This window comes from Bufo bufo, chromosome 2 (genome assembly GCF_905171765.1).
Source record: "Bufo bufo chromosome 2, aBufBuf1.1, whole genome shotgun sequence".
Lineage (NCBI taxonomy): Eukaryota > Metazoa > Chordata > Amphibia > Anura > Bufonidae > Bufo > Bufo bufo.
This window is the reverse complement of record NC_053390.1, coordinates 580,227,631-580,253,400: the sequence shown is the minus strand read 5'-3', so window position 1 is coordinate 580,253,400 and position 25,770 is coordinate 580,227,631. Positions and strand designations below refer to the sequence as shown.

Below are 25,770 nucleotides of genomic sequence, written 5' to 3'. Positions count from 1 at the left end.
CAACTGATGGAACTGGTCACAATCACACTTATCAGGCTCACACCAGAAAAGGTTCCCCCCCACTTTAGCATAAAATAGGAGATGTGCAGAGAAAGTTAGGTAGGCAGGGGGAATACTGGGCAGCAGCAGCCATTAGCAAGTGGTGAGGTGATCATCAGTCATCTCACCACTTGCTAATGTTAAGTATGTAAAGGGTTAATAGGAGCCCCGCGCTGGTCAAGACACTAAAAAGCCAGTGAACCATATCTCTTTCAAAAGTCTTAGGAGGAGGAGATAACCTCCAGGAGATAACCTCTCCTCCTACTAAGCATGGACTATTGAAAGAGATATGGTTCACTGGCTTTTTAGTGTCTTGACCAGCGGCTCCTATTAACCCTTTTATTCCCTTATTAAGAATGTTTGTGAGCCCAGGCAGGGAGCTCACACGGAGCACCAGCAGCGGCCCCCTGAGTGTTATCAGGGTTGTAAAGACGATAAGGATTAGCCTTTATCAGCGGCAGCGCAGGGGTGACTGTGACAGTCTGTGGCTTCTCAAGCTAACCTCTGTTCTATGGAGCGGCTCCCTGTCTTCATGACTCTGAAGCTGCTGCTGTGTTCAGCGCGGGAGAATGGGGGTGTGAGAGGAGCAGCCAATGGTACAGCAGCACACTGATACTGACCAATCAGCAGCCTCCTCTCTAATAACAGAGCTCTATACTGTGCGGAGCTCTGTTATTGGATTGCCGCCTGCCTGCTGTATGAAATGCCGTTCTTCTTAAAGCGGCAGAGCAGCGGAGGCTCTAGGCGCAAATGGCGACAAGACTACAAAGTCTTGTCGCCATTTTGCAATTCTAAGTCGCATTGGCGACCATTTTGGTCGCCATCTGGAGCCCTGCATTAACTACTAAAAAGTGCCTTAGATGGCACACTTACTGGTGTGACAGATGGTTACCTCATAATATACACACAAAGATGCCACATGCTAATGAGCTGATTTGAGTCCAGGGTGATGTCATTGAGTCCAGCGTTTTTTTTAATTCAGAGCTATAGCCACTCCCCTGCCCACCTGCTGCTGGTTCATATGGAAAATAACTGTCAATCAGCAGCAGGTAGGCGGGGAGAGTCAGGAGCTCATAAATATTCATGACTCATCATTATCAGCTGGAGCTTTTCAATACAAGATGTTGGCAGATTGACTGGGTCAATTAGCAAAATGCTGGGTCACTTTCTCTAAGAGAATCAGTCATTTATGTTGCCCTTAGTTAGGACACCATAAAACTGGTGACAGGTTCCCTTTAAGAAGAGACGTCTAATGGGGGACATGATTAACCTATACAAATATATAACTGGGCCATACAAAAAAATACGGTGAAACACTGTTCCATGTAAAATGCCCTCAAAAGACAAGCGGCACTGCCTCCGACTGGAGAAGAAAAAGTTCAGTCTCCAAAAGCGGCAAAGCTTCTTTACTGTAAGAACTGCGAATCTGTGGAATAGACTTCCCCAGGACGTGGTCAGAGCAGTGGACAGTTTTAAAAAGGGTTTAGATGAATTCTTAAAAGTGAACATTAAAAAGGGGTATTCCCATCACAAACAATGGGGGCATATCACTAGGATATGCCCCCACTGCCTGATAGGTGCGGGTACCACCGTTCTTGTTGTAGGTGCAGGTCCCAGATAGAGCTGCAGTAAACGATTATTTTAGCAATCGAGTATTCTACCGATTAGTTTTACGACTAATCGAGAACACTAATAAGAAAAAATGAATTAATAGACTGTTTTCCTTTATAAAAACTCATCAGACCCCCTGCCATCATTCTCCAACACCCTTCGTTCCCCCCTGTGCAATCAGCTCGTACCCCCCTGTGCAATCAGCCCCAATGCCATTAGCTCTCCCCAGCCCCCCAAGTGCCATCAGCTCTCCCCAGCCCCCCAAGTGCCATCAGCTTACCCCCGCCAAACCCCCCCCCCCAAGTGCCATCAGCTTGCCCCCCCCTAAGTGCCAGTACTTACCTTTCCTGTAGGGGCGCCGCTCCACAGCTCCTCCGTCTTCTTCTCCGCGCGCTGCTCTGCCGTCCTGACGTCACACAGCATCGGGTCATAGTGCACGCATACGCGCACTATGTCCTGACGATGTGTCAGTGCTGAAAGTGCAGCGCGGTATGGGCCAGCGGGTCACCACGGAGCGGTAAGTAATAGCAAGCGCTTCACTCCCGCTCCGTGGTCACATGACACAAACAAATCCTCGATGCAACAAATTTGCATTGAGGATTTTTTTGTGTCGAATTACTCAATTCAATCGAGTAGTCGTTTAAGCCCCATCTCCAGAGGTGGGACCCACACCTATCAGACAACGGGGGCATATCGGAGCGATATGCCCCCATTGTGTGTGATGGGAATACCCCTTTAATGCTTATGAAAATGTGTAGAAATCTTAGTTTCATTTCTTTCTGGGATTCGCATCCCCACCTATCCCTTGGTTGAACTTGATGGACTTATGTCTTTTTTTCAACCGTATCAACTATGCAACTATGTTATTATTGAAATACTACAAGGCCTTGATGAGACAGTTTTGTTAACACTATCAATACTATAAGCTGATATGAGACTGTAAGGGTCCATTCACACGTCCGTAGTGTATTGCAGATCCGCAATACACCCGGCCGGCACCCCCATAGAACTGCCTATTCTTGTCCGCTATTGCAAACAAGAATAGAACATGTTATATTTTTTTCGGGAGCCGCGGACCGGAATTTCGGGGCCACGCTCCCGAAATGCGGATGCGGACAGCACAGTGTGCTGTCCCCATCTCTTCCAGCCCCATAGAGAATGAATAGGTCCGGATTCATTACACAACGTTGCGGAACTCATCCGGACCCATTCTACAGACATGTGAATGGACCCTTAGTGCCCCACGAAATCCACACATCAAGCTCCGTCACTCAATTGCAACCGACAGGCGTCTGAATAAGTCAAATCCCATTTTATTCCTCCTACAAACCTAAGCTTCTGTCGGTCCAAGCACAACCCTTCTACTCTAGTAAGGATGTAGCAACCCTACTATATGCAGGAAGAAATATAAAACTTCATGTATACTGTGTCTACATGGGATACTGCCATCAGGTGGCAGGAATAATTTCATGACGCATACCGTTTTAGAGCGCCAGCATCGACAGTAGGCAGCTTTGGCAATATGTAGGTCCTCAATATTAATTTCATTCACCACTTTTGGGTTCTCCTTTTGGATTTTGAGGTTGATCAAGCTGTCCTTCTGCTGCTTCTTCTTCAGTAGGAATGGTCGAATTGCAAGGTAGCCTAGCAGAGCGAGAACCCCAAGGAACGGCAGTAGCCGCAGCCATTCTGAAACTGAAGACAAGATATGGATAGAAAACATGTCAATTAAGATCATCGATGCTCCAAAACGAATCTAAACCTGGAAGACGCTAGACAAGGATGTAGTACGTCTGGGCATTTCTCTAAGCTCAGTGCCAAATCTACCTCCCCAGCAGAGGCCAAGAGTACTTACTGTACGTCTCTGCCTTCTCAAACAGCTGATCGGCAGGTGTCCAGAGTGTCGGACCCCCACTGATCAAACAGAAGATAGATCAGTATAAAACTCCCGGAAAACTACTTTAAAGAGGTTATCCAATACTATAAACTGCCCCTCCATATGTCGGGCCCCTCAGAGGGAATATACTTACCTTGCTCCCAATGGCAGGCGGGACAGGGACGAGCCTCCCTAGCATTGCGGGTGATGCTAGGGAGGTTCATCCCCGTCCCCACCTGTCATTGGCTGTCCCCCCCCCCCCCCCCCCCCCGCCATCGGATGTTTTCATCGGCGCACAGGAATTGGGAGCGGGTAAGTATACTCCCTGTGAGGGGCCCGGCATATGGTGGGGGCAGTTTATAGTATCGGATAAGCCTTTTAAAGCTAGAAACTAAGGCCACGTGTGACTAGGGGAGCAGGGAGCTTCATTTACACCCCTGGTATGGTTAGGTAAACCTTTTTAACATTGCACAATCTTTTGTTTGCTGGAGAAAACCAAATTACTTACCGGTAATTCCCTTTTCATGAATCCTCCATGACGGCATAACCTGAGAGAGGACCCAACTCCAACCAGGTAGGGACAGGAAGAATAAATTTGACCCTCCTATGACTCTTCTTCGGTGTCTTTCTGGACCGACAGCCTCCAACTATCTACAATCCTTTTTTTTTGGGGGTGGGGTGATCCATACAGTCATGGAGGATTCATGAAAAGGGAATTACCGGTAAGTAATTTGGTTTTTATGACGGCATACCCTGAGATATCACAGATTTTTCTTGTTTAGGGAGGGACTATGGCCTGTAGTACCTTTCTACCAAAGGCAAGCTCCTGGCTAGCCCTAGTATCCACTCTATAATGTTTAATAAATGTGTGAGGGCTTGACCACGTTGCTGCCCTGCATATTTGTTCTAATGAAGCGCTCACCTTCTCAACCCAGGATGATGAAACAGATCTTGTAGAGTGCGCTGTAAAAGATTTTGGTGGAGATATTCCTACAGATTTGCATGATTCAGAGATGGCCATTTTTATCCAACTAGACAATGAGTTATTTGTGGCCTTATGCCCCTTATGTGCTCCACTGAACTGGACGAATAAGTAGTCCATTTTCCTGAACGTTTTTTTGTGGTTTCTAGATAGAGTAGAACAGCCCTACACACATCTAACCTGTGGAACTTCTCTTCCCCTACTGTTTTTGGGTTTGAACAAAACGATGGGACAATAATTTCCTCTTGTCTGTGGAGATTTGATACAACTTTGGGAAGAAATGAATTATCTAGTCTGAAAAACACGATACAGAAGGGTTCCACTATTTTTAGAGCTTGAATTCTGCTTACTCTACATGCTGAGGGTTTTGGCACCAAAAATAAGGTCTTTAGAGACAAATACCTCAGAAAGGCTTCTGACAAGGGTTCAAAGATAGCACCAAATTGAGGTACCAGGGAGAAACAGTAGGTCTTAACCTGTTTGCCCCTTTCAAGAAACGGATAACCCATGGGTGATCAACAATTTTTTCATCAAATACATTGCTTAACGCCGATATGTGTACCCTCAATGTATTTGGACGTAATCCCTTCTCAAATCCTGACTGCATGAATCCTAAAATTGCTTGAACCAAAAACTTCTGGGAAGAGATTCTAGCTTGAACACACCAGCTACAAGAAGCACCTCCAAACGTAAGCGTAAATTCTGGAACTCACTTCTTTCCTGCTGGCCGTCATGGTGTTTATAATGGCATTTGATAAACCCCTAGACCTCAATATCACCCTTTCAGGTGCCATGCTGCCAGATGTAACCTTTCTACTTTGGGATGACAGATAGGACCCTGTGACAATAGATTTTGTTTCCAAGGAAGAATCCATGGGCTCTGAACTGACAGGATCTTCAGCAAGGGGGAACCATGTTTTTTTCGGCCACAGAGGAGATATCAGAATAACATGGGCCTTGTCTAGCCAAATCTTTTTTAGAACCCTGGGAATTAGTTGAAGAGGGGGAAAGGCATACGCCAGTTGAAAATCCCACTTTTGTGACCTATGTTCCCATCGAAGGGGTCCAGGGAAAAAAACAAACATTTTTAATTTTGCGTTTGCTTCTGAAGCAAATAGATCCACTTGTGGAGTTCCCCATAATTCTGTGATTTGGAGAAAAAAACAGTTTTTCTAGGCTCTATTCTGTTGATTTTAGAGAAGTTCTGCGTAAAGGGTTTCTGTCACCATATTTAACCCTGTGCTCTGGTGAAATCTCACGCCGTTCAGCATTTGGCGCAGGCGCTGTGAGGGAAAGACGCTCGCAGGCTGCCAGCTTCCTCACCGCGCCTGCGCAGAATACCGAACGGCGTAAGATTTCCCCAGGGCACAGGGCTGGCAGAAGGAGGTGAACGATGCCTAGACCTGTCAATCAGAACTTGGAGGAAGGCGACAAAAGGTGGGAGAACGGAGCCTCTAGGAGCAGGAACACCCCCCCCCCCCTGCTCCTAGAGGCTAATTAGCATATTTCAAAAGTTTTTTTTCTGGTGTAACGGGGGCATAGATAAAAGTAGGAATAGGCTAATAGGCTAGTTAGGTTTAGCTGACATTAGCACATCGCTAATGTCAGCTAGCTTAATAGGGTTAAATATGGTGACAGAAACCCTTTAAGAAAACCGCCTTAGTGTTTAGGGATCCTTTTAGATGTATAGCTGACAGGGATCTTAAGTGAACTTCCGTCCAAGAAAATATTTTTTCTGTTAACTGGCTTAGAGCTAGACTTCTTGTTCCTCCTTAAAGATTTAGGTAGGCAACTACTGTTGTGTTGTCCGTCCTTACTTGAATGTCCTTTCCTTTTATGTAATGAGACAATGCCTTTATCGCTTCCCAGACAGCCATCAACTCCCTCTCATTTGAAGAGAGAGATCTCTGACTGTCGAACCATTTGCCTTGGAAAGAGAGAGGAGAGCAGTGCGCTCCCCATCCCCAAAGGCTTGCATCTGTCGTAACAATAATCAAATGTTCAGGATTCCATGGAACCCCTCTCATCAGATGTTCTGTATTTTTCCACCACTGCAGGGACTGATTTACTAGTAAGGGAATTTGAACTTTCCCCTCTAATGATTCCTGACTTCTGTCCCAACACCCTAATATCCACTGTTGCAGAATCTGAGTGTGGAACTGTGCCCATTTTACTGCTGGGATGCACTAAGTCAAAGAACCCAGTAAGCTTCATCGCCTCCCTGATTGTACATACAGATTGAGCCAATAGATTCTGAATACCCTCTTCCATTTTTTCTTGTAAGAAGACCGATCTCTGAATTGGGGTTACTCTGAAGACGTTTAAGGGAGGAGGAACACGAAAGGTAATATCGTAAACTTTTGCAATAATATTTAATACCCAAGGATTTACTGTGATGTTTTCCCATTCTTTTACGAAAAACTTCAGTCTTCCTCCCACCTGGCGTCATTGTTTGGAAGATTCTGTATTTTTGGGGGGTAAACAGGAAGCCTCTGTTTCCAGTCTTCTGATTTTTTCCTTTGGACCAATGTGTTTCCTTAGTAGATCTTTTTTCCTGAAAGGAATCCCCTTTTTAACTCTTCGAAAGGGAAATTTCCTTTTATTTGTATCCTTAGGGAAGGACTTTTTTGAGTCGGAGGCCTTCTCTAAAATAGTTTCTAAATCTTGGCCAAACATCAGTTTTCCATGAAACGGTAAACTACATAATTTCATCTTGGAACTGATATCACCAGCCCAAGATTTCAACGAGAGAGAGACAGAGAATCTGCCCCCAGGGCATTAGCTTTTTTTCGTGCCTATGAGAGGAAAGAAGTAGAAAACCCAGGGAGAGAATAAGGAATCGTGCTGTCGTGGGGTCTGGAAAATCCGATTACCGGTAAGTGTAATCATCATTTTTCCCTTCCCCCAGGACAGCACCACACAGAGAGAATTAGAGAAGAACATCCTTCCTTAGGGAGGGATCACCGCTTGTAAGACCTTTCTACCAAAAGACAGATCAGAGGAAGAGTTGAGGTCCAAACGATAGTGCCAGAAAAAGGTAAAGAGAGATGACCAAAGGTGGATACAGAACGAGTGGAATGAGCCTTCACCGAGATTGGAGGAGAAAGACCAGCCTCCAAGTAAGCCTAAGGCCTCTTTCAGACGGGCGTTGCGGTAAAATGTGCGGGTGCGTTGGTTATAAGGGAAAATAATAGCATTCTGAATACAGAATGCATGGTAAAATAGCGCTGGAGGGGTTAAAAAAAATAAAAATAAAAAATTTAACTCACCTTAGTCCACTTGATCGCGCAGCCCGGCATCAGGACCTGTGGTGATGTCACTCCGGTCATCACATGGTACATCACATGATCTTTCACCATGCTGATGGATCATGTGATGACCGGAGTGACGTCACCACAGGTCCTGTTCAGCAAAGAAGGAGACAGACGAGATTCCGGCAGTGAGAGCAAGTGGATTAAGGTGAGTTAAATTTTTTTAAAAAAAATTTTCAACCCCTCCAGCGCTATTTTACTATGCATTCTGTATTCAGAATGCTATTATTTTCCCTTATAACCATGTTATAAGGGAAAATAATAATGCTCGGGTCTCCATCCCGATCGTCTCCTAGCAACCGTGCGTGAAAATCGCACCGCATCCGCACTTGCTTGCGGAGGCTTGCGATTTTCACGCAAACCCATTCACTTCTATATGGCCTGCGTTGCGTGAAAAACGCAGAATATAGAGCTTGCTGCGATTTTCACGCAACGCACAAGTGATGCGTGAAAATGACCGCTCATGTGCACTGCCCCATAGAAATGAATGGGTCGGTATTCAGTGCGGGTGCAATGCGTTCAACTCCCGCATCGCATCCGCGCGGAATACTCGCCCGTGTGAAAGGGGCCTAAGATATACCAAGTCTGATCCATCTAGACAAGGTACCTTTGGTAGCCTTCTTACCCTTATTTGGCCCAGAGAAGAGGACAAACAAGGCTGAAGACTTTCGACAACCCCTCTGTGAATCTGAGATAATGTAACAAACATAGTCTCATCCAATGTATGAAATTCTTCTTTTGGGGTTTTAGGATTAGCACAAAACTTTAGGTATGAAGGAAGGGTCAGGTTCTATAATGACTATCCTCTAGAATAGTAGTGAAGGGAGGATTTTTAGAAATAGCATGTAACTCGCTTACTCTCCTGGCCGTGGTAAGTGCTATTAGTAAAATCATTTTATAGGTAAGATGTTTGATATTGGATGATTCAAGGGGTTTAAAAGGAGGCTGCGTCAGAGCCTCTAGGACTATATTCAGATCCCATGAGGGAACTTTCGGGGAAGAAACTGGGGCCATTCCATCTACTGCTCTAAAGAATCTAATTACCCAAGGATCAGAGGCAACATTTTCTTCAAAAAGTACCGAAAGGGCAGAAACCTGTACCTTTATTGTATTTTTAGCTAACCCCAAAGTCAGCCCTTTTTGAAGAAGAGATTGCAGCGCTCTATCTTTGTGACGTCGGGGAGTAAGAAGGAGATTTGGAGGATGCGGGGCGGTGCTGGGCTCCTTCACGCTGGACTCATCTCAGGTTAATTTGCATATGTATCAAATCGTTTTTTTGACACAATAAAAGCACACAGAGCTATGGGGATGTGCTAGCAGCCATCTAGCAACCTATGTCCTCAGCTCTATTGCAAAATTCCAGGTGACAGGTTCCCTTTAAAGAGGACCTTTCACCTTGAAAAACATTGTGAACTAAGTATACAGACATGGAGAGCGGCACCCGGGGATCTCACTGCACTTACTATTATCCCTGGGCGCCGCTCCGTTCTCCCGGTATAGGCTCCGGTACCTTTACTCACTAAGTTATAGTAGGCGGGTCTTCCCTTGTCCTGTGGGCATCTCCCCCTCCTAGGCTGTAGCGCTGGCCAATCGCATCGCACAGCTCACAGCCTGGGAGTTTTTTTTCTCTCAGGCTATGAGCTGAGCGCTGCGATTGGCCAGCGCTACAGCATGGGAGAATGAGACGCCGGCAGGTTCCCCTGGGTGGAGCCTAACTATGAAGATACCGGAGGCTATAACCGGAGAACGGAGCGGCGCCCGGGGATAACCGTAAGTGCAGGGGGATCCCTGGGCGCCGCTCTACACGTCTGTATAGTCAGTTTAGATACTTTATTCTGGTGAAAGGTCCTCTTTAACGCCTCTACCTGCCTTAGAACAGAAACGGGCTTAGAGCAAGTGCCATGAGGAATGATCCATCTCCCACCTGGCGGGACAGGAAGTCACTGAGGAAATGTATTCTTCCTGTCCCTACCTGGTTGGAGGCGGGTCCTCTCAGGGTATGCCGTCATGGAGGGTGAAAGGGAAAAAGAGGAATAAAGGACGGCACCTCATTTAATGTCAGAACAGGTGACAAGAAGATGGTGTAAAATGCGGTGCCCAAAACCCACTAAGGGGCAGTGTAAATGGCAGCTGTGCCCATACATACTTTAATAACCAAACTTCCGTTATCCCCTTTATCCACAGTACAGAGGATAAATAACTGATCAGTGGGGGTTTGACTGCTAGGACCGCCACAATCACGGGGGTCCCGTTCCCCCATCAGGATAGAGTGGCATGTCGAGCATGCGCCCTACAGCTCATTCATTCTCTATGGGACTGCACTGGACTTGGCCGGCAGAATGAATGGAGCGGCAGGGCGCATGCTTAGCCTGGACAGAGATAGGATGGGTGGGTGCCCCAGCGCTCAGACCCCCACTCATCAGTTACTTATTCCCCACCCTGTGAATAAGGCACAACCCTTTTGTGGAGTCGTCAACTCCTGCTGTAAAACACTTTCAAGATGCCGAGAACGTATTCCAAGGGACAATGGCCTAGTATTTAAAGGGGTTCTTTACCTTTTCCTTACAGATGATCTATCCTCTGGGAACCCCATCAATCATCTATTTGGGAAGGCAGCGGCGCTCGCAGCAGGTTAGTGATGTCACATGAGACTATTAGAATAAAGAAGGTTTCCTAATACATTCCTGGTATCTTGATGAGGTCATTGAGGACTCCGTGTGAACCAGGCCTAAGGCTGGGGGCTACACTGCAAGTAGGAAGTGAACTGGGTCGTACCGCAACATGACGTGACTGCGACCTGCTGGAGTTCACGGAACCGTCACGACCCAGCAATCTGTACTGGGGAGAATAATATCCAGCGACGCGAACGATCATCGCGAGTGTGCTCCGTGTGGATTACATGCCAAAATCCACACGGAAAAAAACATGTGAGCAGAAGCACATGACAAAGCATGAGCATACCCTAAATGGCTTCTCATATGCCATAAACCACCCAGGGCATTAGCTATGCCAGTATACCCGCCCACGACTTCAGTTCTGGGGGAAAACTCTGCACGCTCTGTTCTGAGGGGTAGTAAACTGATGTAGCAGAGCTGAACGTGTCATTGGGAGTACATGATGCCCGAAATAAAACTAGTTTTGTCTTCAGGCTACAGAACAGAATGCCCAATGACAAACTCAGCCCAACTACATCTACTCAGCAGTATAGTTCGCCTACCTCTAGCAGACTGAGAAGTGAATGCCTGTGTAACAGTAATGTGTGGCCGAGTCCGGCCCAGGCCCAGGGCATTGTTACCTGTTAGCCGGATGAAGCCGGCGATGCTGTCAGGCACGGGCAGCTTCTTCAGATAGGCGGGAAGCTGCACCTTGATCACCCGGGCTATGATCTCCAGCACCATGTCGTCTGCAGGAGAGCTGAGGACTGATCTCTTCCTGCCAGAGTGTCCCTCCTTCTCCCCGCCCCACGCTGCGCCCTCTAGGGGCTCGGTGCAGTAATACCGTCCTGGCGCCGACTCCTACACGTAAAAGTCGCAGAAAATAGAACTCCCTATTCATTCAGTGTCGGCCAACATGGCGCCCTGTGACGACCCGTCAGCCATGTACGTAGTGTCAGTGCCTCCTCTAGAATGTACAGAAATGGCCGAAAATTCCAAAACTAGAAAGTTTTGTAAATGGTTTTTAGAGACTGGGGACATGGCTAAGAGGAGATGTGAATGCGCCAGTTTTTGGGCACAGCAATTTTAGTTTAACCCCTTCCTGACGCGGTGATTTTCCGTTTTGGCATCCCCATGCCTTCCCCAGAGTCATACATTTTATTTATTTATTTTCCATTCACACATAAAGGGCTTGTTTTTTGCGGGCCAAGTTGTACTTTCTAATGACATCATGGGATGTAGTGGGAAGATGGGAAAAAATAATAATTCCAAATGTGGTGAAATGGGTAAAAAAATCTTTTACGGGTTTTGTCTCTATAGTGTTCACTACGCCGTAAAACTCACCTGTGCCCTTCATTCTCTGGGTCAGTATGATTACGCCTATACAGAGGCGGATTGCCCATAGATCTTCCAGGGACATTTCCCAGGGGGCCGCCGGAGCCCTCCTCACAGCCGGCCAGTGGATTTTTTTGGGATGTATTTGGCTCTGTTGGGGTGGTATAATGTGCCACCATATGGTATTACTGGGCCTGGCCCTGCCTTCCATCAGTTTGGACCCAACTACAAAACGGTCACATTAGTATTTTTTCCAGGGCCACTTTAAGTTCCCAGTCCGCCCCTGCACCTCTACCACATTTATATAGTTTTTATTTTGTTTTAATGGTGAAAAAAAACATTATATTATATAAAATATTTTTTTCTTTTCATCGCCATATTCTCACCTACATACATTTTTTTTTTATAGTGGAGCTGTTTGAGGGCTCATTTTTGGTATTTGTATTTTGGTCTATAAAAATATCACATAATGTAAAAAGATTTCAGCTCACCCACCGTCCTCCTTCACCACGCACAGACCCCGGACCGGGAAGTAATCAAAATAGTACTCCAGCAACTGGCTCGGGATAAAATCCAATTCCCTTATTACTTCTTCGTAAAATCCATAGGCTGATCAGACAGGTAAAGGTCTGCGCGTTTCAACTGACCGTCTTAATCATGACGTGTGTTGTGTTGTCATATTCCTTGGTTCAAAAACCGTTTCTTGCCAAAAACGCGCTCCTAATCAGGTGCCGAATAATGATCAGCTCTGGGTCAGTGCCGCCTCCGATGACTCCATTAAAATACACACACAATACTAACCAAACACAACAGAAAAAACAGGAAAAAGTCAATCTTCATAAATCAGATCGTATCTATTATTCATACCTTCCGGATTCCTAGTACTCAGTGAAAAAAATCCAAAATGGTTCCCTATTCAGGAGTAATCTATTGATATCACCACCACGCAGGGGTCTAAAAACTTTTTCTATGCCCGTTAAATCCCCATGGTGAACGTCCCTAAAATGTCGAGATAGCATAGGGATGTTCACCAATTTGAGATTGGAAACATCTGACACAGGTTTCTTTATTCTCACCTTTACTATTCTCATGCCCCGCCCTGACTATGTGCGGAGGTCGGCCAGAATAACAGCACGAGTTTAGTGTTTTGTTTTGGAGCCGTGCTGGATCCGCCTCCCATCAGGTGCACTGGGTGGGGTCATTAGTTTAAATAGCACTCCAGCCCAGTGCTCTGAGCGGATTATAGGAATCACTTTGGTCTTGGAAGGAAGGTTGTCTGTTCCAGCTCAGAAAGATAAGTGTGGTTTCAAGTTTGATTGTTTTGTGTCATCTCTCCCATCCAGGTTCTGTGTGAGCAGGCTGCTCCTATTTCCCCTCTTCACCATCTCAGGGAATTTAGGGTGTTTCAGTCCAGGCAGGAGGACACATCATACCTACCACCAAGGTCTGCATGTGGGCTGAGCAGTGCAGGAAGAGAGGTCAGGGATTAGCTAGGAGGTGACCCTTCCCCTGCCTCTCGCCTAGAGCCTGGTTGGTGGTTTATCTGTTAGTCTGAGTGCACGTCCGCCGTGACAACTATTCGATGTGCATCCCACGTATTGAATGTTGCAGGCAGCACAAGTAGCCAAATAAATACCATTACTTGTGTTACAATTAACCCCTTAAGGACCGGGCTCATTTTCACCTTAAGGACCAGGCTCATTTTCACCTTAAGGACCAGGCCATTTTTTGCAAATCTGACCAGTGTCACTTTAAGTGCTCATAACTTTAAAACGCTTTGACTTACCCAGGCCGTTCTGAGATTGTTTTTTCGTCACATATTGTACTTCATGACACTGCTAAAATTGGGTCAAAAAAGTTAATTTTTTTGCATAAAAAAATACAATTTTTACCGTAAATTTTGAAAAATTAGCAAATTTCAAATTTTCAGTTTCTCTACCTCTGTAATACATAGTAATACCCCCAAAAATTGTGATGACTTTACATTCCCCATATGTCTACTTCATGCTTGAATTGTTTTGGGAATGATATTTTATTTTTTGGGGATGTTACAAGGCTTAGAAGTTTAGAAGCAAATCTTGAAATTTTTCAGAAATTTACAAAAACTCAATTTTTAGCGACCAGTTCAGGTCTGAAGTCACTTTGCGAGGCTTACATAATAGAAACCACCCAAAAATGACCCCATCTAAGAAACTACACCCCTCAAGGTATTCAAAACTGATTTTGCATACATTGTTAACCCTTTAGGTGTTGCACAAGAGTTATTGGCAAATGGGGAGGAAATTTGAGAATTTCATATTTTTGTCAAATTTTTCATTTTAACCCATTTTTTCCACTAACAAACCAAGGGTTAACAGCCAAACAAGACTGTATCTTTATTGCCCTGACTCTGCCGTTTACAGAAACACCCAATATGTGGCCGTAAACTACTGTACGGCCACACAGCGGGGCGTAGAGTGAAAGGTGCACCATATGGTTTTTGGAAGGCTGATTTTTATGGACTGGTTTTTTGACACCATGTCCCATTTGAAGCCCCCTGATGCACCCCAAGAGGAGAAACTCCCTAAAAGTGACCCCATCTAAGAAACTACACCCCTCAAGGTATTCAAAACTGATTTTACATACGTCGTTAACCCTTTAGGTGTTGCACAAGAGTTATTGGCAAATGGGGATGAAATTTGAGAATTTCATTTTTTTGCCTAATTTTCAATTTTAACCCATTTTTTCCACTAACAAAGCAAGGGTTAACAGCCAAACAAGATTGTATCTTTATTGCCCTGACTCTGCCGTTTACAGAAACACCCCATATGTGGCCGTAAACTACTGTACGGCCACACAGCGGGGCGTAGAGTGAAAGGTGCACCATATGGTTTTTGGAAGGCTGATTTTTATGGACTGGTTTTTTGACACCATGTCCCATTTGAAGCCCCCTGATGCACCCCAAGAGGAGAAACTCCCTAAAAGTGACCCCATCTAAGAAACTACACCCCTCAAGGTATTCAAAACTGATTTTACATACGTCGTTAACCCTTTAGGTGTTGCACAAGAGTTATTGGCAAATGGGGATGAAATTTGAGAATTTCATTTTTTTGCCTAATTTTCAATTTTAACCCATTTTTTCCACTAACAAAGCAAGGGTTAACAGCCAAACAAGATTGTATCTTTATTGCCCTGACTCTGCCGTTTACAGAAACACCCCATATGTGGCCGTAAACTACTGTACGGGCACACAGTAGGGCGTAGAGTGAAAGGTGCGCGGTTTGGTTTTTGGAAGCCAGATTTTGCTGGACTGGTTTTTTGACACCATGTCCCATTTGAAGCCCCCCTGATGCACCCCTAGAGTAGAAACTCCATAAAAGTGACCCCATCTAAGAAACTACACCCCTCAAGCTATTCAAAACTGATTTTACAAACTTTGTTAACCCTTTAGGTGTTGCACAAGATTTAATGGAAAATAGAGACACAATTTCAAAATTTCACATTTTTGGCAGATTTTCCATTTTAATATTTTTTTTCCAGTTACAAAGCAAGGGTTAACAGCCAAACAAAACTCAATATTTATGGCCCTAATTCTGTAGTTTACAGAAACACCCCATATGTGGTCGTAAACCGCTGTACGGGCACACGGCAGGGCGCAGAAGGAAAGGAATTCCATACGGTTTTTGGAAGGCAGGTTTTGCTGGACTGTTTTTTTTGACACCATGTCCCATTTGAAGCCCCCCTGATGCACCCCTAGAGTAGAAACTCCAAAAAAGTGACCCCATTTTAGAAACTACGGGATAGGGTGGCAGTTTTGTTGGTACTAGTTTAGGGTACATATGATTTTTGGTTGCTCTATATTACACTTTTTGTGCAGCAAGGTAACAAGAAATAGCTTTTTTGGCACGTTTTTTTTTTTTGTTATTTACAACATTCATCTGACAGGTTAGATTATGTGGTATTTTTATAGAGCAGGTTGTCGCGGACGCGGCGATACCTAATATGTATACATTTTTTTTTATTTATGTAAGTTTTATACAATAACTTCATTTTTAAAACCAAAAAAATGTTTTAGTGTCTCCATATTCTAAGAGCCATAGTTTTTTCAGTTTTTGGGCGATTATCTTGAGTAGGGTCTCATTTTTTGCGGGATGAGATGACGGTTTGATTGGCACTATTTTGGGGTGCATATGATTTTTTGATCGCTTGCTATTACACTTTTTGTGACGTAAGATGGCAAAAAATGGCTTTTTTTACACTGTTTTTATTTTTATTTTTTTACGGTGGTCATCTGAGGGGTTAGGTCATGTGATATTTTTATAGAGCCGGTCGATACGGACGCGGCGATACCTAATATGTATACTTTTTTTTTATTTATGTAAGTTTTACAGAATGAGTTCATTTTTGAAAAAAAAAAAATCATGTTTTAGTGTCTCCATAGTCTAAGAGCCATAGTTTTTTCAGCTTTTGGGCGATTATCTTGAGTAGGGTCTCATTTTTTGCGGGATGAGATGACGGTTTGATTGGTACTATTTTGGCGTACATGCGACTTTTTTGATCACTTTTATTACTTTTTTTGGGAAGTAAGGTGGGCAAAATTTCAATTTTCTCATAGTTTTTATTTTTTTATTTTTATGGCGTTCACCGTGCGGGGAAAGTAACATGACCATTTTATAGATCAGGTCGTTACGGACGCGGCGATACCTAATATGTGTAGTTTATTTTATTTTTTTAATTTTTATTCAGTGATAAATGTTTTTTTTTTTATCTTAACTTTTTTCACTTTTTTTTACATTTTTGTGACCCAGACCCACTTGGTTCTGGAAGATCCAGTGGGTCTGGTGTCTGTATAATACAGTACAGAACAATATATATTGTTCTGTACTGTATTTTACTTACACTGAACAGATCTGTGCTTTTAGCACAGATCTGTTCAGCACCATGGACAGCAGGACGCCTGAGCAGGCGTCCTGTTGCCATGGGAACCCTCCCCGTCTGCTCAGAACTTCGCAGACGGGGAAGGGTAAGGACGGGGCTGAGGGGGGCTCTCTGGGGGCTCTCTCCCTCTCCATCGGGGGGCTGCAAAGCCACAGCAGCCCCCCGATGGAGAGGGAGGGAGCTCCCTGACCGATGACAGTTAACTTTTTCCATACAGCGGTCCGTACGGACCGCGGTATGGAAAGGGTTAAACGGCTGACATCTTCACAGATGTCAGCCGTTTATACCAGGGTGCCAGCAATGTGCTGGCACCCTGGTATACCCACTAGAAGCCAACGATCGTTCATGGGGAGGCGGGCGGGGGATCGCGATCCCGCCTGCCGCACCGCCCGCCTCCCGCAACGCCCCCACCGCCTGCGACACCCCCCCCGCACCACCCTCCGGCATAAAATCGTGCAGGGGTGCAGGGGGGGGTGAAAAATAATGATTTTAGCCACTCTAAAGTTTCTGATCCCCGCGGTCAGGGACCGTGGCGATCAGAAACTGCAAAAAGCGCAGCAAACCGCAGGTCTGAATTGACCTGCGGTTTTCTGCGATCGCCGATACGGGGGGGTCAAATGACCCCCCCCTGCATTGTTACGGGATGCCGGCTGAATGATTTCAGCCGAAATCCCGTTCCGATTAACCCCTGCGGCGCCGGAGTTCCGATTTTAAGTCAGGACGTACCGGTACGTCCTCGGTCCTTAAGGACTCGGGAAATAGGGCGTACCGGTACGTCCTAGGTCCTTAAGGACTCGGGAAATAGGGCGTACCGGTACGTCCTAGGTCCTTAAGGGGTTAATATACTTTTTGATTCTAAAAACTTCCTTTGTAACACTAGACTCAAACGTCTTACCTATTGTCATGTCCTGACAGGTTTTACAATTACTATGGCTGCACTTGGAACTGCCCACAACATTCAACCATGTCGATTTATTAGGCCTCTTTCACACAGGCGTTGTGTGTGAGGGCAGGACAAGATACGCCATTTTTCCACGCGAGTGCAAAGCATTTTAATGCGTTTTGCACACGCGTTAGAAAAATCGGCATGTTTGGTACCCAGACCCGAACCCGGACTTCTTCACAGAAGTTCGGGTTTGGGTTAGGTGTACTGTAGATTTTATTATTTTCTCTTATAACATGCTTAGTAAAATGTCCATTGCGGGGTTAAAAATAATAAACAAAATTTACTCACCCACCTTTGATGACGTCACTGTGCTCATCGCATGGTCCATCACCATGGTGATGGACCATGTGATTAGCGCAGTGACGTCACCACAGGTCCTTTTCATCAAAAAAGAAAGAAGACATGCCAGGCTGTGGAGTGTTTAAGTGGATTAAGGTGAGTTTATTAATAGCTTTTTTTATTTTTAACCCCTCCATCACTATTTTACTAAGCATTCTGTATTAAGAATGCTATTATTTTCCCTTATAACCATGTTATAAGGGAAAATAATAAAGATCGGGTCCCCTCCCGATCGTCTCCTAGCAACCGTGCGTGAAAATCGCACCGCATCCGCACTTGCTTGCGGATGCTTGCGATTTTTACGCAGCCCCATTCACTTCTATGGGGCCTGAGTTGCGTGAAAAACACACAATATAGAGCATGCTGCGATTTTCACGCAACACATATACACAGCCCCATTGAAGTGAATGGGTCCGGATTCAGTGCGGGTGCAATGCGTTCACCTCACGCATTGCACCCGCATGGAATTCTCGCCCGTGTGAAAGGGGCCTTACTGTCAATTTTCTCCAAAAACAAGCTTTTGGATAATGTAGAGGACAAGGTGGGTGCTCATCTACTCACCACTTGGAAACCCGGTTCCAAGATTCATCGCAGACTATCATCTTGAAATGTGAGTTACACCAATGTCTCATCCAGCATATAGGCAGGGTAGAGTGCGATCACATTTGCATTTTCCGTTTGTATATGTATTTCGCCATAGTGATATGCACCTACATACGGGTTGTGCTGACCCAATCCCCCACATTTTTACTATGCAGTATCTATCCATATTTTTATAGCATCTCTTTTCAGGAAACAAAATGATTGTGATTGGTTGTATCACCGCCACAACCTATTGCATATGCTAATGGTAAGAAAATCCAGGCAGGATCTGTATATATACATGTGGGCAGAGCACCACAGGGCATAATCATTTGACATTGAGGCTCTGCAAGAAAACTTATTTCAAGGTAAGAGTATCGCCTTCTTTTTTACTATTTTTAACATGCCTGTTTTAAATTCTTTATTGATGTAATATAACACGCAACATTTGACAAATTATTACGTCGGGTCGTGTCATGCATTTATCTATGTATCTATCTAGCCTATCTATGGAACTTTCCATCTACTGTATCTATCTAACACAGTCTGAAAAATGGTTGTAATATGTAATAGCTATATGGGTGTATTAACTGCTTATAATACCCGACTACTTTTATATACATGTATAATTTTGTTATTTCACAACGATTATTGCACCACTATATACCACGCATTTATTTGGACCGTATATTATTTTTGTTATTTATACAATAATTTACAATATTCAAATTGTTTTTAGATGTCAGCTTACTAAGATACTTTATGGGGCGATGATATTATCCCCGATGCTCAAATGCTTATAGCGGAGGAAGACTTTTATGAATCGTTCATCAGCGACGGCTGCCCGTGAATGATTTCAGATGACGCCGCATGCGGTCTGGCGTTAGCGCAGCAACATATTTCAATCGACGACGACTTCATGACTACGCCGCTGCAACATGCCGGTAAGCGTAACCGTTATAATCTTTTATTATATATATATAGTTTATAGCGCCGCTTGTTATATTTCTTATATGTTTATTATAGACGAGCACATTGATAACATTCTAAGAACCTTGAACGGCGTTACCGGTGGAGAAAATACAACGTATTCAAGCGCGGCGGCTAGTACCACCAACAATTCGGACGAGCTAAAGGAGACCGAACCGCCGACTATTATCGATCTATCAACACCAACGCCGGCTGCCATAAAACAGTTGCGCAAGCGCCCCAATCAGAGTAAGTATCGATCCACATTGTTGATGTATCCTTTTTTTAAACACTGTCTATATTTCTAATACACTTTTTAAAATCGCAGTGCTGAAAAGAAAAATTTATACTTTTCATGATCTAACGTATCTCACGGACGATGATTTATAACAGCGGCGCGAGCGTCCCAAACAGAGTTAGGCGTAACCCGTATTGTCGATGTATTCTAATTTTAAGCATTATCTATAATCCTAATACGCTTTTCTAAAATCGCAGCGTTGAAAAGAAAAATGGACGCTACCGGTGTTTCCAGAGCGCTGTCAAAGAAATTCGAACACGATCGGTAAGGTTCTCGGACTACCTCTGAAATAACAACGTCTATAGCTTTAAACGTGTATAAACATTAATGTTTATTCAAACCTTGTCATTTAAGTTTTTCAGACACCCTGTAGTGATGCAAATTTCACTAGAAATACTTGGGCCGCAGAAGCGCCAGAACCATGCACTAGCTCCTGCGACAGTTGGCGGAATGAAGATCCGGCGATACTGATTATCCTATGCCCTAACGCGCGTGAGTTGAGGTATCGCGGCGCACTAATATAACTTAATTACTATGTTTGAAATTCTTAATAGTTAGAGCTTAATGTTATCTCTTTAAAATTTTAGCCAGAAGAAAAGAGAGCGCAAAATGTTGTTCTATTAAAGAGAAACAACGAACAAGCTCAAAGCAGCCAGAACTGTTAACGCCGATTTCCGAAATTCTAACAACCCCACAGACGGTTCCGCAGAGTGGTGAGCCAACACGCGTAATAAATGATGTTACAGATTTTTGCGACATATCGCCGGCGTTCGACACACAAGGTGCAACGTCTTTTAAAAGGCGCATCACATTTGAGACGCCAGATTCGCCCTATGACGTACAACAGACGGACCTAGGGCAGACGCACGGCGACCAACAGGCACACGCACCTCATGCTTGTTCTTGCATTTGTTGGGACGAGAATACATACGACGCGTTGAGTTCTCTCTCAATATGCAACGACAAAATGTTACGCGGAGCGAGGTATTTAGAATGTTGCGTTAAAGACTCTTTCTCTTGAGCGTTTAACAGACCCAACAAAATTACTGCGCTGAAAATACTCGCTACGCGTGGCAAATACGGTAGACTGATTACTCACCTTGAGTAGGCACAAAAACATCTGTAAGCATTAGAGCTAGAAAGTTAAAACGGGCTATAAAAATGTACAGTACTTTGCGGTTAAATGCTCTAAAATACTTAGGTTAAAAAGACGCTGAACAAACACCACAGCAGCCTCGGGTATCGCAAGCAGCTCACATTCAGCCAAACAGCACACAAACGAACAGGCGTTCAATGACCAAACAAATCGTTCTCGAGGCAGCGACTCGCAATCTGACGAAATGCCCGGTAACACAGTCGTCACAGACGAACCCCCTGAACCCCACAACGTTAGAACCGTTTATCTAGAATGTGTATTCCATCAACAGCGCGACTTATTGAATTTTAACAGTACCATGTACACAGAACATTTTAGATTCGCTAGCCTCAAAGCCATTCGTTCATTTGTCGACGCTCTTGATGCTATACACGCGGCTATACAATCTTTGCTAGATAGAGTTTTACAGGCCGCCGAGCCGGGTGATTATATCCAACTGCACTTAGACGTTGGCGAGACGTTTGACTCCGTTTTTTCAAATAGATATTCTAGAGATTAATTTAGCGACAAATTTTTTTTGAACAGTATCGCTTTACAGAGCAACGCGGAGTGCATAGCCGGTAATTCACTTAAACTAGTCGTCATCATTGTCAGGGACCGTCGTGGTGGTGCCCGAAGGCGTTTGGGCGGCGTAGCGTATAGCCGTATTATTGAACGCAAAAAACAACATTTATACGACTTTAACAATTACAATAATAACGTTTGTCTGGCCGCTAGTGTTTACGCTATTTTGGAGGGGGCCGCTTTGAGCTACGCCGTGTTGTTAGCGAAAACCCAACAACTGCATCGCGATTTACAAATACCCGAAGGGCGTTTGGTATCTTTTAGCGAAATTGTTGAGTTTGAAAAATATTTAAACATAACAATTAAAGTTTTGTATCACAATAGAGGCCAGTGGCATTATTATCATACAGGCAACACCGCTAAAGAAAAGACGGTTTATATACTGCATCATGAAAATTATTATTACGGCATTAAAAATCTAAAATATTTATGTGTCCGGTGCTGCTCTGTATACAACAATAAACACCAACATGGCTGTATATAGTTTTGAAAAGCGTGTCAGCGGACGGATTGCGTTGATCAGGACGATAATGTACGGTGCCCGATATGCATGGTGCTTTGTCGTTCAGGGACGTGCTTTGAAACACATAGAAACCTATCACTTAGTGATAACGCGTTTTGTAAGAAAAAAACTTTTTGCGGTTTTTGTTACAGATATATAGATTGGGGCGCTGAGCACATGTTTAGCGGACTAAAATGCAGCGTCTGCGGCGGACTGGTTGTCAAATTTGACGACCAAGTCTGTTACATGCAGCCTTACAACCCCAAACAAGCGACTGACAAGTACATCTTTTATGACTTTGAGTGCATGCAAGAAACAGGCATACATATACCCAATTACATTTACGCGACTACATTATACGGCCCTAATTCCTGGCAATTTAGCGGTAAATCCTGTACGCGCGATTTTGTACGCTTTTTTATAGACGGAAAGTTTTCCGGCTACACGTTCATAGCGCATAATGCTGGTCGTTACAACGCTTATTTTGTTATACAGGAGCTGATTAACAAAAAATTTTAAATTGACATTATAAACCAAGGCGGAAGGTTAATGTGCGTTACCCTGACTGATTTAAAAACTTGATTCATAGATTCGTTTAATTTCATACCGATGAAGCTCAGTAAGATGCCCAAAGCTATGGGCTCTTTAGGCGCCAAGGGTCACTTCCCGCATTTTTTCAATACGGAAGAAAATCAAAATTACATAGGCGTCGTCCCGGGTGCGCGGTATTACGGCTGCGATTACATGATGCCCGGCGAGAAAAAAGAATTCATAGTGTGGTACGAAGAACATAAAAATGACACCTTTAATTTTCAGGAAGAGCTAAGAGCTTACTGTAAGCAGGATGTTGAGGTCTTGAGAAGGGCTTGTGAATGTTACAGGGACACGATTATGGCCATGACTGAAAAAAAAGTGACGCAATACTTTAAATGTGAAAAGAAACACAGAACAGTCACTAAATGTATCGACCCATATCAACTTATCAAGTTGGCGTCAGTATGTATGGCTATGTATCGGTTTAAATTTCTTCCCGAAAATACCATAGCGATTGTCCCTGCACATATTTACCACAAGACCCAGAAACGATTCTCATCACCCGCTATACAGTGGCTCATGTACGTTGAACACACTGAGGGTATTTCCGTACAACATGCATTAAAGGGCGGTGAAAAAAAGGGCGGTAAATACTTTTTGGACTTCTATGCGATTGTTAACGGTAAACAAACCGTTTTTGAATTCTCGGGTTGTTTTTATCACGGCTGCCCCGGGTGCTATAACAAACACGATCGCAATGATCTTACCAAATCATCCTACGGGCAGTTGTACCAATCTTTCCTAGTCAGGAAAAGCCAACTACAGAGGGATTTACGGTCCGCGTTCTGTTGGAGCACGAGTGGAACAAAATGATCACGAGTGATGAGGGGGTCAAAAACTTTCTGATTAAAATGAAATTCCCAACACCTTTGGACCCTCATGACTCGCTTTACGCCATTAAACTTTATCACAAGGTACAGCCCGGTGAGACCATGCATTATTACGATTTCACGAGTCTGTATCCTTTTGTTAATAAAACTAAGACGTACCCCGTAAGACACCCAGAAATCATTTATGAACATTTTGGGTATGTCAAAAAATACTTTGGCATTGCCAAAGTTAAAGTATACCCGCCCAGAGATAAATTTTTCCCGGTCCTGCCCATAAAACTAAATAAAAAACTAATGTTTCCGCTATGCTACACATGCGCCCTGAATTGCCAGAAAGACATTTGCGAACATACTGACAAAGAACGTTCCCTGACCGGTACATGGTGCACCGTAGAACTAATTTTAGTCATTGAAAAAGGTTATAGGATCGCCGAGATCTGGCATTTCCCGAACACAACAGACGAGCTGTTTGCGCCGTACATCAAGCTACACCTCAGAGATAAACAGGAGGCTTCAGGTTATTCCAGCTGGTGTAAAACTGATTCAGAAAAAACAGCGTACATAGAGGCTTTTTTTTAAAAAAAAGGTGTTCGCTTGCGCCCTGATAAAATAGCTGTAAATCCCGCAAAAAGGCAAATTTCAAAAATCTTCCTAAACTCTTTGTGGGGGAAGTTTGGGCAGCGTTCTAACTTGCCGCGTGCCAGTATAGTCACGGACCCTGACGAGCTTTTCAAATTAGCTTTTTTACCGTATTACGACCTCTCTGAGGTTAATTTCATCGATGAAGAGACAGCCGTGGTCAATTGGCGCTATGTAAAAGTGTGTTACACCCTCAACAAAAACACAAACATTTTTATTGCCTGTTTTACAACCGCCTATGCCAGACTCAAATTATACAATCTTCTAGACAGACTGCAAGAACGTTATCTGTACCACGACACAGACATATTCGTAAGTAGAGATGGTGATTGGACGCCTCCCCTGGGTGATTTTCTTGGCGATCTAACTAGCGAAATACCCGATGACACGTACATTACCGAGTTTGTATCCGCTGGTCCGAAGATGTACGGTAACAAACTCAACAACGGTAAAACTGTATTAAAGGTTAAGGGTATAACGCTCAACGTCGCTAACACCTGACTTGTTAATTTTGACAGTTTAAAAGACCTTGTACTGGACTACTCACGCAACTCCGATCCTGAGACGCAGAAAACAATAGGTATCGAGCAAAACTGAATTTTCAGAAACAGAAAACGTTTGATTGTAGAGACAAGACCGTTACGTAAAATGCAAAAGTGCGTCTACACAAAGAGACGTCTGACTGACGACTTTACAACGCTACCTTTCGGCTATTAAACATGGCGGCTCAATTTCAACACCCTTATTCATGTATTTTACTAATGGCATGGCTGTGATTGGCCAGAGCAGCATGTGACCCAGGCTCTATATAAGCTTGAGTCACATAGCGCTGCACGTCACTCTGCTGTTACAAGTGTAGGGAGAGGATACTGCTGGACTTGTGATTTCAGGGAGAGCATAGGAGAGAATCTAACTCAGCGATCTACAGACAAATAGTTGTGTGGGTGCAGGGCACTATCGTTTTACCCTGCCCTGAGCTCATTGACCAAAAAATACAATTTTACATTTTATGCATGCTCAGTGCACCAGCACTGCATCTGAGCTTTTGGGACATTGCAAATCACAATTTTTTGGGGGCAAACTACAACATCTGTATTAGTCAGTGTGCAATTTAAGGTAGAAATACACCCATCATTTTCTGGGGTTTGAAAAACACTTTAAAAAAAATATATATATATTTTCCATATCTGCAAGTGTTAAATTCAAGTTTAATATCTACAGCTTTCATATTCTGTTAGCAAAAAAAGACTTTTTGGGCAATCTACAACATCTGTATTAGTCAGTGTGCAATTTAAGGTAGAAATACACCCATCATTTTCTGGGGTTTGAACTATTTTTTTCAAAAAACAGTATTTTTCAGATCTGCAAGTGTTAAATTAAAATTTAACCACCTCCGGACCGCCTAAAGCAGGATTGCGTTCCGGAGGCGGTTGATTCATTCCTCCTTGACGCGCCAATGCGTCATCTCGTGAGATGCAAGATTACGCTCACAGCCGGCCCGCGCATGCGCATCGCGGGCCGGCAAAAGTTAAAGGACAAGTTCGTCATCAGCCTGCCAGCCAATGATCGTCGCTGGCAGGCTGATGATTTTCAAAAAAACGAATCACAAGCCAGTTAACACATTAT

General features: G+C 44.1%; 1 protein-coding gene across 2 annotated transcripts in view; it reads right to left on the bottom strand.

Annotated features, from left to right (window-relative positions):
• CISD2 (CDGSH iron sulfur domain 2) overlaps nt 1–11,294 on the bottom strand; it is a 30,169-nt gene extending 18,875 nt beyond the window's left edge. The window contains exons 1-2 of one of the 2 annotated variants that reach the window (XM_040418227.1): nt 11,037–11,294; nt 3,131–3,345 (exon numbers count right to left, since the gene is read on the bottom strand). In XM_040418227.1, coding sequence (XP_040274161.1) covers nt 3,131–3,345; nt 11,037–11,217 — 396 coding nt within the window. In that variant the 5' untranslated portion in view covers nt 11,218–11,294. The remainder of the gene's footprint in view (nt 1–3,130; nt 3,346–11,036) is intronic. The other variant, XM_040418228.1, reaches the window with a different exon arrangement.
• Nucleotides 11,295–25,770: the final 14,476 nt, after the last annotated feature.